Raw genomic sequence first — 17,886 nt, 5'->3', positions numbered from 1 at the left:
CCGTCTCCTGGTTCTCTGTCCACTGTCCCTGTCTCCTGGTTCTCTGTATTGCTTTACTTTGCTGTCTATGTACTCAAGGTGCCACTGCATTGCCAACCACTGATAACCAGCTTTAATGCTGGAAATTCCTCTAGCAATTGCCAAACCAGAAGTTCTCAGAAGTCTCAGAGATCTTTTCCATGCCACGTACTTCTATTTTCTCTCCTCATCTCCTTGCCACAATCCAGAAGAAACAGGCAGACTACTGCAAACCATAGGAATTCTGGTAGGGAGGAATACGTTAGCACTATTTATTGGCGTTCTTCCAACAGTTAAGATCATTTGTTTTAGAGCAGCAAATGCCACATTGTTAAATATGTCTGAAATGAGTATCGATCAGTCTGTTCTACTTTATCAACTGTCCAAATATCTGCTTGGTCTTTTCATAAAAACATCTGCTTTTCATGAGTTAAGTTTTGAGTTGGCACATTCAATCTTGTGTTTTCGCTTCAGTAACTTTAATAAACTTATGAAAGATACTCAAAATTCAATTCATAATAGTAGTTCTTACTTTAGGTTATCGGATTTAACTCTTCAGTTGTGTCCTCATAGGGGATGGTAAGAATGAAAATTCATTAGCCTTAGTAAATTATTAATATAAAAATGAAATAGTTGTATTTGAAGGAGCTTTCTTGATCACCAAATGAAAAATTACCATTTCTACTTGAAAAGCAACAGCTAAGGCACATTAGATCATTTGTTCAAAGTGAAAGAGATAACCGTGATGGAGAACTCTATCTCATTAGTAATTCATAGCATTATAATTTATCCTTGTGATTAAAACCCATTGGTTTATTAAAACACTGACCTCTGAAGAGTCTTCTGGGGAGACAGCTCAGTGTGCAAAGTGCTTTGTATGCAACATCAGAGCCTGAGGTTAATGCTCAGAGCTCTAGAAACCTAACCCTGGCACTAGGAAGGTTGAGGGAGCTACGCGTCTCGCCGGCTAGACAAGCTTCATTAGCAAAACTCAGAGAGATATCTTGCTTTAATATGAGAACGAAAACAAACCCAAGGAACAATACTCATGTTTGATCACTGGAGTCCACCTGCACACACAGGTAGAGCATGTATACAGACAAACACCCTTCCACATACATATTTACCACTTCAGTGTCTGGATGGAGAAATCAAAAGACATACAACATGAAGAAAGACACTTCGTGCACCAGGCCTTTGCCAGGAAACTCTTTGCCTAGAAAAACCTTATATTTTATTTGAACCAATTCACTTTAATAACAACAATGAATGTTGTCTGATTTTTCCTAGAGAGACATATAACATGCTCTAATTACCCCAGACAGGGCATAGTGACTGCAAATGAATATAAGTATTCCGTCCAAGGACAGTTTTGTGAACTGATAAGCTTATCAGGGTTACTAATGAGACTATAGGTAGTCCACAAACAGCTGTGTCATCCAAAAGTCTAAACACAAGGCGAGTAATGACTTCTCAAAGTGAAATAAAGAGTCTCTTCTTAAATTAATCTTCTACCTCTTTTAGACTCCTGAATCCCCCAAGATCAAGCACATTTATAGGACAGCAGACAAAAAAAGTGACTGGAATCCCAGGGAGGGATGGAGTCCCTATCCCGCTCCCAATTTCTTTTGTTAGGGAGTGTTAACAACTTGTGTACCATACCAATAGACTTAGTTATCACTGTATTTTAGTCCATTGTTCTAACTATGGGGCCAAGGCCATTTTGTACGTTACCATAGCAACCTCTCTCGAATGATGCCTGGTGCTCATGCCAGGCTCTGGGCTTGTCTGGCATAGAAAAAGCCACCAAATGCAGCCTTGTTATGAGACAAAGTTAGAGTCCCGCAGACGTTCACTGTAACATTCCACTCATGTTCTCTTAAGAATCCGTTGCTGCTTTTAAAGGAAGATCGGTCTGATTCAAGTAAGAAATCCAAAAAAGCATCCGTTCCACCATCTCTAGCAATGCTGGAGAAATGCATTGAGTTTACTCCTGCCCAACTTACTATGCCAGTGCATGTTAGGAGGAAAGACCCAACAAAGACACTGGAGACCATAGGAAGGCCTGGAAACACAAGGGGAGGAGCTTTAAAAACAGCCAAAGAGTGCACCTGAGGGGGTGCTTGGAATCGGAGAGTGAGAGAAAGATGTCTCCCATAGCACTACACAGGAAAAAGGACCAATTTCCTATTGACAGCATTGGTTAGATTTTCTTCCTTCATGGTCCATCAAAGGGTTCTGATCAAGAGCTGATAGAGATGGGCAAAATGGACTTTTCTTGCCCATTGTGGGCTTCTACGCCAGAAAACAAGTGAAAAACTGCTTGAGTAGCAACACTGAAGGAAAATCAAGACCTCCTGCACAAAGAAGCTGCACCCCACTCCCTGCCATGATCTGTTCCTCACATGGGTATCTTTCTCAGAATGGAGAACTCTCAGAAGTCTGTGGTTTCTTTGGTTTGTATCACACTGGCGTCTATAGCTAGTAATGTAGACTAACTGCGGAGAGGAAGGCTCTTGAGAAAATGAGTTTCTTAGGCACCTGCCTGGAACACTCCTTAATACTCTCAGAAGTTGCATTGGGCCTTTCTCTTACCTTGGCATGAAGACTACTGGGAAGTACGCCAACCTGTTCCCTTCTGAGCCTAGTGCTCACCTGTTATCTCTCAGGCTCTTTGCTGTCACAGGGTCATCAAGACATACTCAGAGTCTACCTTTTGGTACATTTACCTGTTTTTCTTCATCCTGTCACAGATGGGTCCCCATTCTCCATTCCCGAACCATCAAAAACTTTACGCTATACTATAAATTTAAAATCTCTTGGAATTTGTTTTGAGGTGTTATGTTTTCTTTGAATATATTTTATATGTATTTTCTAAGCTTGATCTGCATGTTTAAAACTCAAAGTCTTTTATGAAAAAACAATTGCTACTTTTTTTAACATTGCCTTCTGTGGCTAGTGGAAACTTGATGAGAGATATAAATAGATTAAGGCAAAAGGAATTTCCCAACTTGGACCCTATCCAGAAAGTTCTTGACTTTCCTCTGTGTAAACTGAAAATAAGAATCAATGACCATGTCTCCACGCCTAGACATTTGCGATTTTCATTCAAGATGCAAAACTGAACGTTTCTTGTCAATGTCCCCCTTGACATTTATTAAGTAGAAGCAAAGATACATTAAAAGAGATTCCAAAAGTGTTTATGGGGGGAGCATTGCCTATGTACGTTTCACAAAAGAGAAAAACTCAAACTCTCAGAAAACAATGAAAAAGAGTAAGAGTACCAATGACTGGTAAGGATTGTTAGTTCAGAACCTGGAAATTGGTATAGTTGAGGTAGACCCATGACACTTAAAATAAACAATCCTGTTGACAGATGAAGTTGAAGACTTAAAAGGGAAGCAGAGATAACTGCAGATGTTTTGAGGAGAGTCTGAAATGTGAGCAGAGTGTGGGAAAGGCGCTGTAGTCCGTGGTGAGCTGTGGAGGGGATACTGTTAAGCAAGGGAACAGCGTGTTTGGCTTGAGCTGCAGCTGAAATATTGGCAGTGTGTCCAGGGAGACTTCTTGGCCAGGAGGAAGAGATGGTATGGATTTGTGCATTGCAGAGGACCAGACATTTTCTGTTTGAGGTCAGACTAAGCTGAACTCTCTGTGAGACTTACGGCCTTGGGACCCCTACACAACCAAACGCAAAATAGTCTGAGCTCACTGATTCTTCCCAGGATTGAAAAACACGTGGGAAAGAAGTCTCAGTTCCCAACACGGCAAATGCACCACCCTCGCTGTCCAGTGAAAGTCCCCATTCCCTTATGAGAAACCTTAAGGAAACTGTTGCAAATATTTCTTTGTATTTCCAGTTTGAGCGACTGAACCTTGCACTTCAGAGAACGCTGGCAAAGCATAAAATTGAAGAAGACAGGTGAGTGAGCCCCTCTAGCTGAATGAACCCCCATCATGGAGACACTGTTCAAAATGATGCATCCTTACTGCATATATTGGCTCATGCTGGATTTCTGTCATATCTCTGAGTTGAACTGAAGTAAATGCACCACTCACTTTTAAAGGTTTGTCAGAGTTGGAACGCTGGTGCTTTTAAAAAAATCTGGTTTGTATTGTTAGGTTTTTGTTTACTTGTTTTTTTTTTTAATAAGGCTGGTCACATGAGCTTCTGGTGGATAAATCTGTACCCCTGTTCTCCATGTTTAATTTGTGAATAATATAATTATTTTTTTATTCTGAGTGCAAATTTGCAGAGAGCATAGGAGTTTTGCATGCCAACACCACATTGGGCACAATGTACAAACACCTTCATTCACCCTTCCTCCCCACAAGCACGCTGTCTGTTCTATGGATTGTCTGGGCTGGATTTTCCTGCCAAGTAGCTGCAGCCAGACTTCAGACAGGCAGCTGGGCTGAGCCAAGCAAGAGTCACAAACTGCCCAGGAGGGTGTGAATCCTTGTCTGACAGAAGCTTTGTTTATAGGACAGACCTGACAAGCATCCCAGAGGCGCCTTTGCCTCTACCCACAATTCCCAGACAGGCTGATAAGATAGCCAGGAGTCAATCTTTCTGCGCTACTGGGGCTGTCTGCTCACGTCCCTGGCAGTCAGCTTGTTTGAGATTTATTCTCAGGCCTTTGTGCTCTGAAACATCCCTGCTGCTGGATGGAGATTTGTTTTCTGCGGTGCACCCTGTAGGAGAGCCCTCAGAATCCTTTCATTTGGAAATCCTTTCTTAAGGAAAAGAGAATGCTTATTCATGATGATGACCCAGTTGGTGCAGTAGGGTTTTCCCTTCTCTGGCTCCTTCGCCTTCCTTTAATTCTGTGTGCTTCTGTCCCTCGCTTGCTTGGAGTCTCACATGTTTGTGCTATCCTTGATCTGCCAACAGATGAAAACACCTAAAACCTGTTTCATGCAGCTTATTTCTGGGACTTAAAAACCAACAGCACACAAATAACGCATGAAGCAGTCCACTTGCCTTGAATGAAGGGACGAAGCCCAGTTCTTATCTAATACAGTCACTGTGACCCCCTCTTGATGTGGTCCCTCCCCCACTTCTTTCACTAGAGGTGGATGAATTCACAACTGGTGTGTGTGTGTGTGTGTGTGTGCGTGGTGTGATGGATGCCTCTACTGGCTGCTCCCAAGTCTTCCTGTCAGCTGTGTTTGCTAAACAAGGGATACTTAGTTTAGAGGTTCTTGTTGCTGTCTGGAATGACAACGCTCCACACTCTGCTCTTATCCGACAGTGTGAGTGTGAGGAAATGGCAGAATTAGACCTAGGAGACTCACTCTTACTTTTTAGGGGGGAAAATATGCTTAAATAAAAAAAAGGAAGGAAAAATAAGTATTTGGTGTGATAGTGGATTGCCTAACAAAGGGACTGCGAGTCTCCACATCCAGATTCGGCACAGGGTTGTATTATGACCCCAAGTCCATTTGGATAAAGTATCCCAGCCAGCACTGTCTGTACTCAGAGGCATACAGTTCTATGGAACAGGGCTGCGGGCTGTGCTCTGGGCCATTTTCCTCCTGCAAATATTTACTTCCAAAACTTCTTAAATTGTATCATGTTTTATTGAAAGGCTGTTTAAAATAGAGAACTATACCTGCATTTAAACTTGGCTCAGCCAATGGTAAGCTGAACCTCGCAATTAAATAGATTCTTTGATACTTGTAAAGCTCTTGAATAGTTTGGCTAAAGTGCCCATAATCAGTCACCATAATGAGGAGTTTTCAGAAAGCAACTAGGCAACGATATCTCACAAAGTTGTCCAGTCGGTGTACGAAGCCAACGACGTTCTCGATGGCTGAGCATCAGTGGGCATGAAGAACATGTTGTTCTTACACACAGAAATGTCAAAAAGTATAAATGATCAATTAGGAACTACAGAAAAAAAATGAAGAAGATGCTGATTTTAGCCTATGACAACAAAAACTAGACATACAGAAAAAGAACCTAAAAATCCAAAGGAAAATCATACCTTTATAGCAAATTATCTGGTAAATAAGATAAATAAATCCCAATTTTCTCTACAGTTAAAAAAATAAAGATGGCCCAATTGAAATTATTTCAGCTTCCTATTGATGCCCATGTGTGCTATCTTTGTTTTAAGATTCCTTTATCTAGAATGCAATAATTGATGAGAAAAATAGATTTGAAACTAATTTACATATAAGACTAGATGTAAGCATGGAGGAATAAAGTCTGATATAAAGATCCCTAATTTCAGCAGCAAGGACTCCTGTATTTTATGTTTTAGCTTCAGGAAAAGACAACATGGAACTACAGTGAATTCACCATAGGTAGATTTTTATCTCAGACAATCAGCCCCTTGAGAACATATTAGTATCTTTTTCTTTATTTATATTGGTGATAAGGGGTGGGACCCAGGCCCTCCATAGACAAGGCAGTTCCTCTGCCATTTAACAGTGGCTTGTCATCCTCCTGGTGACGTGCCAGTGTAAATTCTCTTTCTCAATGGCCTCTGTAAAGTGAACCACAGAGACAAAGAAGCCTGGTGAGGAATTATAAGACTCTCCACACTATGTATACTTTGGGGTCTTCCCAAAAGTGTCTTGAGTTGTTTCTAACTGCTTGTTTCATATACTGCAAGTCAAGATTTGTTTCTGGAAAATAATTATCTGATGTTATCTATATGTTGTATATAATCTGAATTTCCAGCATTCATTTAATCAGTCTATAATTTAAGATATTTAATTATTTCCAGGAAATCTTCAGAAAAAGAAGACCTTGAAAAAATAATTGCAGAGCAAGCAATTGCAGCAGGTAATAAATAAAATTGTTTAAATATATGAAATTAGGACGCATACCACATTCCTGAATAATTAATATTTTTCTCAACATTTTTGAGTTTATTGCTTAGCGATTCCAGCATGAAGTGTTTGAACTCTGTCTACTAATGCAGAGTAACCCTTTGTATACTGTATGTTTTTGCGAGTCCTCAAATATTTCCTCTTTTTAAACTGTTTATTTACTGAGAAGCAGATAAGGCTGTGTGGGAAGCTGATTCACAGGCATTCACATTTACAGGCTGTGGTCTTAATCCAAACTATGTCTTCCTCGTTTGCATACAAAAAATCTGTTCCACAAAGCAGATTAAAGAGTATTTTCAAAGGTTGGAAGTACTCATGGGAAAACAGTCTGGCAGAATTCCCACATTAATAATTAGCTCCAGGGCAAAGACAGATGAGGGGAGACTGCTGGCGAGCCCTTTCAGAATATGGGTGTGGAAACGAGAGGCTACAGGCTTGCAAAAGTACTGCGTTTATGAAATATAACGTTAGCAACAGCTACTTTGTACTGAACCATTCTTGGAAGATAGAGACACTGTTCTAAAATAATTTCTACAGCACACAATATTCCTCCAAGAGGGTAGCATTGTCTCCTATTTTACAAGAGAAAAATGTATGAAACTTCTCTGCAATAGATGGAGACCAATTGCAAAAAAAAACAAAAAACAAAACAAAACAAAACAAAAAACAAAAAAACCCCACAACCAATCAAATTATAGAGTCATGGAATCCAGTCCCAATGGACACATCTACAAAGCATTCACGTATGTAGCACAGGCTGGGAGTCGCTAAGATATGTAAGGGGGAAGCGACAGAAGAGGGGGAAGAAAAATGGAAAGAGTCAACGGGCCAGAGAGTTTGCTGTCAGATTGTGTCTCCCAGCAATAGAAGAAGCTGGACTCAGAAAGTCTCAGCAACATGTCTGCCTAAACATGAGCTGCGTACGGACAGTGGGCCTGCCAAAATGAATGGAGAGAAGCCCACAAGCCTCAACCCTCTGCGAAGAACTGCAGGCAACTGAGGAATCCCAGCGTAGGAGAAATAGTCTTCCTGGGATAAGAGCAGGCCAATTAACTCATCAACCAGTACCAAATGCTCAGCCCTGAAAACTCGCATTCAAATGGTATTATACAGACCGCGCAGTTTCTATTTAGACTTACAGCTATATATACAGATGCACATGTGCATGCAGCAAAAATGTATGTAAACGAGAGGTCATGAATTTGAAAGCGAGAAAGGCAGAGTTTATGGGAGGATCTGGAGGAAAGAAAGGAAGGGGGAAATGATGTCGTTATTTTATAATCTCAATAGAAATAATGAAAGCTGTAGTGTCCAGCATATGTAGGCAAGACAGAAGCCTGGGAAGAAGATGCTCAAGGGGAATAGTACAGTTCATGCAAATATTCGCTTAGGGAACTCAACTAACAAACCCTCCTGAAATCATCTCCAGATAAAATGGTCTTGTGTTTTAAATTAATTCCAGGTGTGACTCTTACACTGTTCCAGCCTCCTGGAACTTCCAGAAGAGCCATGTTGTATCGCTAAGAGAAAGACAGACAGGCATCATCGGAAATGGTCCTTACCCTGGAATTCTGGTTGTTCTAGAATTAAGAAAGATAAAAATAGTGCATTCTGCTCACCTAGTCATTCTTGGCTTAAAATAAACAGTTTGAAGATTGTTGATCAGAGTTTCCAGGATTCTAGAAGCTTATCTGTGTTGATAAGTTGGGTGTGAGCTTTTGAGTTGAGTTGGCACTCCTAAAATAGTAAAGGAAGTTAACCACGAATCAAGGGAGGTTGCGTTTGGTCGTACCACTCATCCCTTCTGAGTTTGGGTTGACACACTTGCTAGCCTACCCTTTTGTGTGCTTTCAGGGGTCCCCGTGGAGGCGCTCAAAGACTCGCTGGGTGAGGAGCTGTTCAAGATCTGTTATGAGGAAGATGAGCACACGCTGGGCGTGGTTGGCGGCACACTGAAGGACTTCCTGAATAGCTTCAGCACGCTCCTGAAGCAGAGCAGCCACTGCCAAGAGGCAGAGAAGAGGGGGCGACTGGAAGATGCCTCCATCTTATGCCTGGACAAGGACCATGACTTCCTAAATGTTTACTACTTCTTCCCCAAGAGAACCACAGCCCTGCTTCTCCCCGGTATCATTAAAGCGGCTGCTCGCATATTGTACGAAAGCCTCGTGGAGGTGTCGCTGATGCCTCCCTGCTTCCGAAGTGACTGCGCCGAATTTGTGAACCAGCCCTATTTGCTCTACTCTGTCCAAGTGAAGAGCACCAAGCCTTCGCTGTCCCCAGGCAAGCCTCAGTCTTCGCTGGTGATCCCTGTTTCGCTCTTCTGCAAGACCTTCCCATTCCACTTCATGCTGGACCGAGACCTGGCCATCCTGCAGCTGGGTAACGGCATCAGAAGGCTGGTGAACAAGAGGGACTTCCAAGGGAAGCCCAACTTTGAAGAGTTCTTTGAAATTCTGACTCCCAAAATCAACCAGACGTTTAGCGGCATCATGACGATGTTGAACATGCAGTTTGTCATCCGAGTGAGGAGATGGGATAACTCTGTGAAGAAATCATCAAGGGTAAGGAAAAGAAAATGTTTTAGTCAAAAAATGAAGCCAGTTGTGTAATATTTAAGAGAAACAACTCACAGAACAAATGAGCACATGCTATTTTGGTAACACATCTGTCTAAAATTCTAAAACAACTTTAGGAAGTCATTTTTTCTATGTTCATTTTCTTGTCTACTTCATTCATTACAAACATATTTTGGCTGTGGTTTGCCTCTTTAAATCCCAAGGATGGTGTGGGTGTGTACCTCTCGTGCGCAGAAGGCCTGCCTGACCTCCAGAAAGACCTGGTTCATAACGCATTTTTAATCCCATCATTCAAGAGGTAGAAGCAAGGGAATCAGGGGCTCCTAGTCATCTTGATTATATATCTAATTCAAGGCCAGCTCAAAATAAATGGCATCCTATCTCAAAACAAGATTTGGGGCAAGATGGCTCAGTGGGTAAAGGTGGTTGCCGCCCAGCCTGAGTATGAGTTCTGGAATTACAGGGTAGAAGGAAAACCTAGACCTCCACATGTGTGTTGTGGCCTGTGTAAGCCCCCCCCCCACAGAAATAAAGGTAAAGTCATTTAAAGATAAGTCAACAAACAAATATAAAATCATAATGAAGAACTTTACAACCAAGGTAGAAGTGTTCATATGAAAATTTTTTTGATTATTATCAAATAGCTTAGCTGGCTTGAATAATTAAAATGCTGTTCTGTAAGAACAAAGCTGTAAGAAGCAAGTAAGTGAATTTCAATCAGTATACAAATACATGGATAAATAAATAGCTTGATGGATCGCTATCGAATGTGTGTGGAAGGGAGGCCATGCTCTCATGGTAAAGAACATTGGCAATCATTTAATCCCAGGAACAGATGCCTGCTGTCTGGAGAAACCATATACATGGATAAGAAGTAACCTTACAAACATAGCCCCCTCCCCCGAATACACTGACTGTTCCTCAAAATGAAAACAGCTGTATAGCTATTTTTTGGCTAAAAAATACATTTTGTTATCTTATAATGATGTTAATGTTGTTCACTACATCAAAATACAAGCAAAGTGATGTATGCTTACTCATTTATAACAGCAGCAACAAATCCCTACACTACTTGCATCCCTGAAGGACAGAATTTGGTCTTCCATCGCTGTTGTTGGACAGTGGTCTATCTCTATGTTTTGGAATTGTAGATGATATTGCCTTGTTATACTTGATTTTATTTGTCCAGTCTCTCCTTGATGAAAACTTGGGTTGCTTGGACTCTGATACAGTGCAAACACACGTGTTTGTACTTGTCTGTACAAGGGAGTTGTGTGGTCCAGGGCAGACTCATTTGAAGTCCCACTGCTTGCGAGACCCTCTGGGTATACTAGGTTTTCCTTATGTTTTGGAGAATAGCCTTTGTTAAGATCTGAAGGCAAAACCGAAACACAGACATGACTTCTCTTGTGAGACCTTGCTATCTTAGACTGCAATCGCTGGAGAAATAATCACACCCGAAAGATGCTTTCTCTTGCCATCTCCAGACAGAATAGAAAGAAATGTTCAGATACATGTTTGGAGACATTTTAGTCTCAATGCTTGCCAGATGGAGCAAGAAACTCATGGCAGAAGAGAAGCTTGCTAAAATAGAAGATTGAGAAGGAAAAAAAAAATGAAGAAACCATAGTGAGAAAAAGAATGAGGGGGAAGGGAGAATGGAAATGGTTTTCATAGGTTCTTCATTATGTGCGATCTCTAGCTCCAGATCAAATGCATACGAAGACCAGAAGAATCCATAGTAGCAGCACCTGTATGCCTCCACGGGTCCTGAGAGCTAGGTGTTCTACACATTCCTCACAGAGCTCATGTCTGTGTGGTATATTCTGACATATTCTCCAAATGTCTGCATAAGTTTTAGAACTGACAGAACACTGGAAGTGGTTAGAAAGCTGATTATTCTTCTATAGCAAATTGGAAACAAAGGAGATTACACCAGTATCTGCTCCCTCTCTTGTTTTAGAAAGGTGTGGGGACATTGGCTAACACACTGTAATTGGTGCTCCTTTGCTTGGCAGGTTATGGATCTCAAAGGTCAAATGATCTACATTGTGGAATCCAGCGCCATCTTGTTCTTGGGATCGCCCTGTGTGGACAGATTGGAAGATTTCACGGGACGAGGGCTCTATCTGTCTGACATCCCAATTCATAATGCCCTGAGGGATGTTGTCTTGATAGGGGAGCAGGCTCGGGCTCAAGATGGCCTCAAGAAGAGGCTGGGGAAGCTGAAAGCCACCCTGGAGCATGCCCACCAGGCCCTGGAGGAGGAGAAGAAGAAGACAGTGGATCTTCTGTGCTCCATCTTTCCCTGTGAGGTTGCTCAGCAGCTGTGGCAAGGGCAAATTGTGCAAGCCAAGAAGTTCAGTAACGTCACCATGCTTTTCTCTGACATCGTGGGGTTCACGGCCATCTGCTCTCAGTGTTCACCCCTGCAGGTCATCACCATGCTCAACGCACTCTACACACGGTTCGACCAGCAGTGTGGAGAGCTGGATGTCTACAAGGTAGGGCAGGTGGGACGGGGATGGTCGGGCAGGCAGACATCACCCTGGGAGAGCGCCTGAGTGAACTGCAATGCTGATGAGTAGATCTCTGCATTTGGGTCACACAAGCTATATCTGGGGATCAGGTATTGTGCGTTAATTAGGTGGGTGTTCTCCAGCCAGAAATAGCTCAATAAGAACCAATTGTTCCCGGAGATGAGCAACAGAGTGGAGAGAGGTTAGGCTGAATGATGATTCCCACGGTGAGAGGCGAGGCATGAAGCCATCTGTGGACCAGCCACTTAGCTGTGGAAACTGAGTTAAACAAGAGCTAATTAAAGGTATGACTCAGACAGGGAAACTTTATCCTTTGTGTCTTTAAAAAGAAAGAAACAAAAGGTTCATACAAACTGTCCTAAAATAGATTAATGCAATACACGGTCCACTTGACACTTTTCAGAGGCCGTAAGCAGCAAATCAAAATCAGCCACTTCAGACGCTGAATGTGTCTTCGTCAAAGGCAGAGATACTCAAATTAAAGAGCTCTGCCTTCGAATCCCATCCTCTCCTCTGCTTTGTGAACAGAGCAAGTGATTTCCCAATTATAAAACAGCAAACACAATAGCTCTTTCCAGCACCTACACCCATGAATAACATTCCATATCCCATAACCTTTGAGAACAGGACCATCATGAAGACTTTGTAGATGCTCAGGATCCAGGATTCTTGAAAAGGTGTTAGTGACCACGTAGGTGCCTCTCTAGGTATGGTGATCCAACAACACTATTATGTCCTGGAGCTAAATACATCATTTTCTTGAAATGAAGTATTATGAAAGGGGAGAGAAATGAAATTTCAGGCTCTGCTTGTTTTATTCGATGAAAAGGTTTTCTTGTTCAAATCCTTTTGGCTCATTTTGGACAGTGGCAGCAAGAATAACACATTCATCTGTGTCTGACTCAAGTCATCTGTTTAGCTGGTCGCAGCGGTTGGTGCAGAGTTCAGCACAACACAAAAGAAATAAACTACTGGGAAGAAGGGGATATCACCTGTGGGAAAGCATGGTCCCAGCCTTGTTGCTGAGGCCAGGCTAGCAACATCTTGTGACATTCCTTACCAGAAATCTCTGAGGGAGTTGTGATTTTTCTCGGGGGAGGGGAGGGAAGAGAACCTTGTATAATTACAGATAAAATGATTGGCACTGATTCAGTTATGTCTGATGGCCTCTTGTGGAATTCACTGTTGATTTCTAGTTATGTTCTCCACGGAGAGCAGATCCTTCCTCAGAACCAAGAGAAACAAATCTTTTTCCAGCAAATAGGCAGCTCTGAGTGCCTCAGAAGGACTTGTCACCCCTGCTTTTAGTGGCAATGACACTATGAAGAATTCCTGGCTATATCCCCTCCAAGAAGGGTGTCCATAGAGTTCCTTGACTAACAGGCTTCAGCAGAAGCAGACAGTACACAACTGATCACCACTTTCCCAGTCCTTATTTCCACCTTTTCCTTATTTCTGATTCTGCATAGACAGAGCTGAAAATAGCTTTAGCAGGGCCTATTTTAAAGCATTTTTATGAATTCTTTAAGAGTTTCATACATTGTGTTTTGATCATATTGATTTCCCTCCCTGATCCCCTCTTACCTGTCTACCCACTCAATGTCAAATTCTCGGTCTCTTAGTCACTTGGTGGGTACCAAGTCCAGCTTGTGTTGGCCAGCTACTTCCGGGAATAGGCCCTGTCATGGAGTGTGCTTAATAGACTGGGTGTCACATCACTATAGAAAACTGACTCTTCCTCTCCCTGCAGCAGTCAAATGCCAAAACTTCCTTCTCAGCTGGAGCTGAAAGATCATTTCTACCCTACTTCTTCCAGGCTGGGCTTTTGTCTGGGTAGCTTTTTCATAGGACATTTGCATGCTGTTGCAATCGCTGCAAGTTTTTATTTGCATCTGCTCTGTTGTGTGTTTAATACACTGTTTCCCTGAAGTCATCTTCTACCTCTATTCCAACAATATTTCTGCCCCCTCTTCCAAGTAGATTCCAAACCTTGAGGGAATATAGGCATCCCATTTAATGCTGAGCATTCCAAAATTCCTATTTTCTACACATTGACCAGTTGTGAGTCTCAATGTTATTTACCATCTATCGCAAGAAGGTTCTCTGGTGAGAATTGAGAGATGTACTGATTTGTGGGCATAGAAATAGATCATTACAAATAATTTTGATGCTACATCCATTTAGCAGAGTAGTAATAGTAGGTTTTCACCTATAGCCCATAACCTCTCTAACCACACGTTTTTGGTCTCCTTGAAATTATCAAGTACAGGTTCCATCTTGTAGAATGAGCACTGGATCCAATTTCTTAATGTGGTTGGTTATAGCCTTGATATATCTTGCCAGGCATGTCATTCATGTAACTTACAGTGTTCACAGTTGGGTAAGATTATTACTTTGCTTCTCAAATTGCCTTTGACAACCCTCTAGCACGATAAAAGCAAGCCATTAGGGTTGAAGTTTCCAGTTGAGTATCAGTTAACCTGCTCCATGTTCTATGCCCCAAATATGTAATGTCTTCAGCTATTGGTAGAGGGCTGCTTGTTGGTCCCAGCTACCCTGCTAGCTTAGACCTGAAATAATCACACAGATACTGTATTAATTAAATCACTGCTTGCCCCATTAGCCCTAGCTTCTTATTGGCTAACTCTTACATCTTAATTTAACCCATTTCTATTAATCTGTGTTTCACCACATGGCTGTGGCTTACCGGCTAAAATTCCAGCATCCATCTCTGGTGGGGCTATGTGGTGTCTCACTTTAACTCTGCCCTAGTTTCTCCCAGCATACAGCCTACCTTTCCCCACCTAGTTCTGTTTTTCCCTGCTATAGGCTCAAAACAGTGCTTTATTCATTAGCCAATAAAAACAACACACAGACAGAAGGACCTCCCACACCATTCAGCAATAAGAGCTTACTGAGAAGCTGGGTGATGGCGGTGCATACCTTTAATCCCAGCACTTGGAGGTAGAGGCAGGTGAATCTCTGTGAGTTTGAGGACAACCTGGTCTACACAGTGAGTTCCAGGGCAGTCTCCAAAGCTACACAGAGAAACCCTGTCTCAAAAACCAAAAAAGAAAAAAGGAAGGGAGGAAGGAATAAAGAAAGAAAAAAAAATCTTACTGCCAATTTCTGGGGAGTAATCCACAGCATTGGCAATAGATTGTAATTTTAAGGGTACGTGGGACCTATATTAGACAATGACTCAAAAAAGTGCAACTCATTCCTAGTACTGGCTTTTATGAATAAAATGATCTTAGCATGCCCTGTGATTGAATATGACTTTAAAGAATAGTCAATTGCTTGTGTTGAAGGAAATAACTTACATGATTTTATTTTCTCGTTGTATTTCAGTCTTTTAAGTATTGTCCTGTTCGTTTCTTTGATCCCTTCTTATCTTAGCATATTACTGTTGATTATCCAATCATGAGTGGACTATAAATATCATCGGTCCTGTCGGAGAGGAGCTCACATGTGGGAAGACGAAGAGATTTAACAAATGTCCACTTTCTATGTGATGTGTTGGATGCCTCACTATTCTAGTAGGCAGAAACTATGATGACTGCAGAAGAAATAGGCACCTCGCAGTACAAGTGGAAAGTGATACTTCTCCTAAGTGCTCTGTTTGGCATGATGTTTTGCATTAGGATGGGTGTTTCTTATGAGCCTATTAGTGAGGAAAAGTTGCCTGTTCATGCATTATGGGTGCAGGTGATGCAGTGACTTCCCTGGCCGTACTCAGAGCCTTTTACATTCTAGTGTGGTGGGGAAGAAGCTGGGGCTCTAAATAAAAAACTCCAGTTGATGGAATTTTTTTTGAAGAAACATAGAGCTGATTAAGGAGTATATGAAGACCCTAAAAGATCATAGTTCTACACAAGACTTAAAATAGACATTTCTAATTGGTAGACTTTTGTTCTTTTTTGGACTTTTGAGACAGGGTTTCTCTGTAAGCTTTGGAGCCTGTCCTGGAACTAGTTGGCCTTGAATTGACAGAGATGCCCCTGCCTCTGCCTCTGCCTCCTGAGTGCTGGAGTTAAAGGTGTGCACCATAATAGGTGATGTTTTAAGGACATGAATGAGAAGCAAACAGGTATCTACTGTTTGTTCTAGGTAAATGAGGAGTAAGTGAGATTGTGCTTGGTGTGGTTGAGTGATAATGGAACTTCAGTGACCTGAGAAAGAGATGCAATGAAATATAGAGTTCTACCTTGGCAAAGACAGGCTCAGAGCAACTCTGGAGGCATTCCAAATACTGCAGCTTTCGCACGGATAATGGAAATGAATTGAAGTAGCTCATTATGTTTGCCCTTCCTTCCCTTTGTTCTCTTCTTGCTTACATAATTCATAATGGACTCTGTAGATGACAGCAACATAATGTATGGACAGGACAAGTTTGGCCCCTTGGAGTAGAAGAATTATATATGTATTTAAATTGATAAATTAATACTTAGCTCTCGGTAGCCACTCACAGACAGAAAAAGTTGCTTGTGGAAACAATGATAAAGATACTAAGCCTAGTTCAAATTTAAACAGCAACTTGATTTCCAATAGCTTTTTGAGCACCATTATTTTTATTTCCCATCTTGATAATTTGGCTTCTACCCATCCTTTGTGATTAATATACTTGAGTATATTAATAATTGCCAAAATTCTCAGGAATATTTTAGAGAAGCTCTATGCCTTTTGCTGTTATGCCTACTAGTATTTCATATTTACATCATACTTTTTTATTGCATTCATATAACATTGTTGAGGGAAGGTGAGTTCATGTGAAATGTAGTTTTATGATGGGAAATTGATCTCACTATCAAAATTCTCTAGAAATTCAAACTATGGGCTGAAGAAAGGTTTCGGCCATTAAGCGATCTTCCCGATTCTCCAGAAGACATGAGTTTAGTTCTGAGCCCCCACACAGGAAATCTCACAACTGCCTGTAACTCCAGCTCCAGGGAATCCAATGCTGTCTTCTGGAATCCATAGGTACTCATACATACACGGTTTCCAAAAACACATATACATAAATACATATAATGAATAAAAGTGAAATCTAAAAAAACATCTAAGCAACAAATACATTTTTGTACTATTATATATAGTTTCTGTTGCTGCTTGTTTGCTTTTTAGGGAAGAACACATGTGGTTAGTAGTAGTCTACAATAGAGACCATTTGATTGGGTCTTCACAGACTGTGCAGTCTTTTATTTCACGTCCCTGAGCTCAGCAGTTGGCCTCTTGTGCATTTTATGAAATGAATGGTTACCTTCACCATTGTTGCAGCTTCAACCCAGGGCCAGAATGCTCCAGTGTCTGCCATAACACTATGCTGGGCTGGCTCCTTCCGAACTGTTAGTTAACGGACAAACTGTACTCTATCCAGGTGGAGACCATTGGGGATGCATACTGTGTGGCCGGGGGACTGCACAGAGAGAGTGATACCCATGCCGTCCAGATAGCCCTGATGGCCCTGAAGATGATGGAGCTCTCCAACGAGGTCATGTCTCCCCACGGAGAACCCCTCAAGGTAAGACAATGGCAAGTGGCAGATTATCTGCTTGTGAAAAACCTGGTACACTGACCATTGTTCAGTTTTAAAGAGGAAGGTCTTCTCAAGTTTGTTTAGATATGTGTGTGTGTGTGGGGGGGGGAGCAGGGGTTCACCATAGGCTGTTACACGGCCTTACAAGAAAACTGAGATAAGTGAAAATTCCTTGCAAGTTTTTTTTTTTTTTTCCTAAAAATCTCCTAAAGATCTACAGCAGACCAGTGCTTTCCTGCGGTTTGGAATCATATGCCAGACCTCCGTCGCTGCAGCTTTGGCATAAAACCATGCTGAGCAGAAAGCTGCTTCTTATACTGGTGGCTGAAAGGCAGTCGGACCCCTGCTGGGAATTTAACTGGCAAGATGG

At 41.7% G+C, this 17,886-nt stretch overlaps 1 protein-coding gene across 1 annotated transcript in view; it reads left to right on the top strand.

The window, feature by feature from the left end:
* The window catches only part of Gucy1a1 (guanylate cyclase 1 soluble subunit alpha 1), a 53,040-nt gene that overhangs the window by 24,696 nt on the left and 10,458 nt on the right, over window positions 1–17,886 (top strand). The window contains exons 3-7 of the mRNA XM_005344142.3: window positions 3,879–3,940; window positions 6,756–6,814; window positions 8,716–9,425; window positions 11,459–11,944; window positions 17,358–17,501. Coding sequence (XP_005344199.1) covers window positions 3,879–3,940; window positions 6,756–6,814; window positions 8,716–9,425; window positions 11,459–11,944; window positions 17,358–17,501 — 1,461 coding nt within the window. The remainder of the gene's footprint in view (window positions 1–3,878; window positions 3,941–6,755; window positions 6,815–8,715; window positions 9,426–11,458; window positions 11,945–17,357; window positions 17,502–17,886) is intronic.

This window comes from Microtus ochrogaster, chromosome 1, assembly GCF_000317375.1.
Source record: "Microtus ochrogaster isolate Prairie Vole_2 chromosome 1, MicOch1.0, whole genome shotgun sequence".
Classification (NCBI taxonomy): domain Eukaryota; kingdom Metazoa; phylum Chordata; class Mammalia; order Rodentia; family Cricetidae; genus Microtus; species Microtus ochrogaster.
This window is presented reverse-complemented; position numbering and strand designations above follow the sequence as displayed.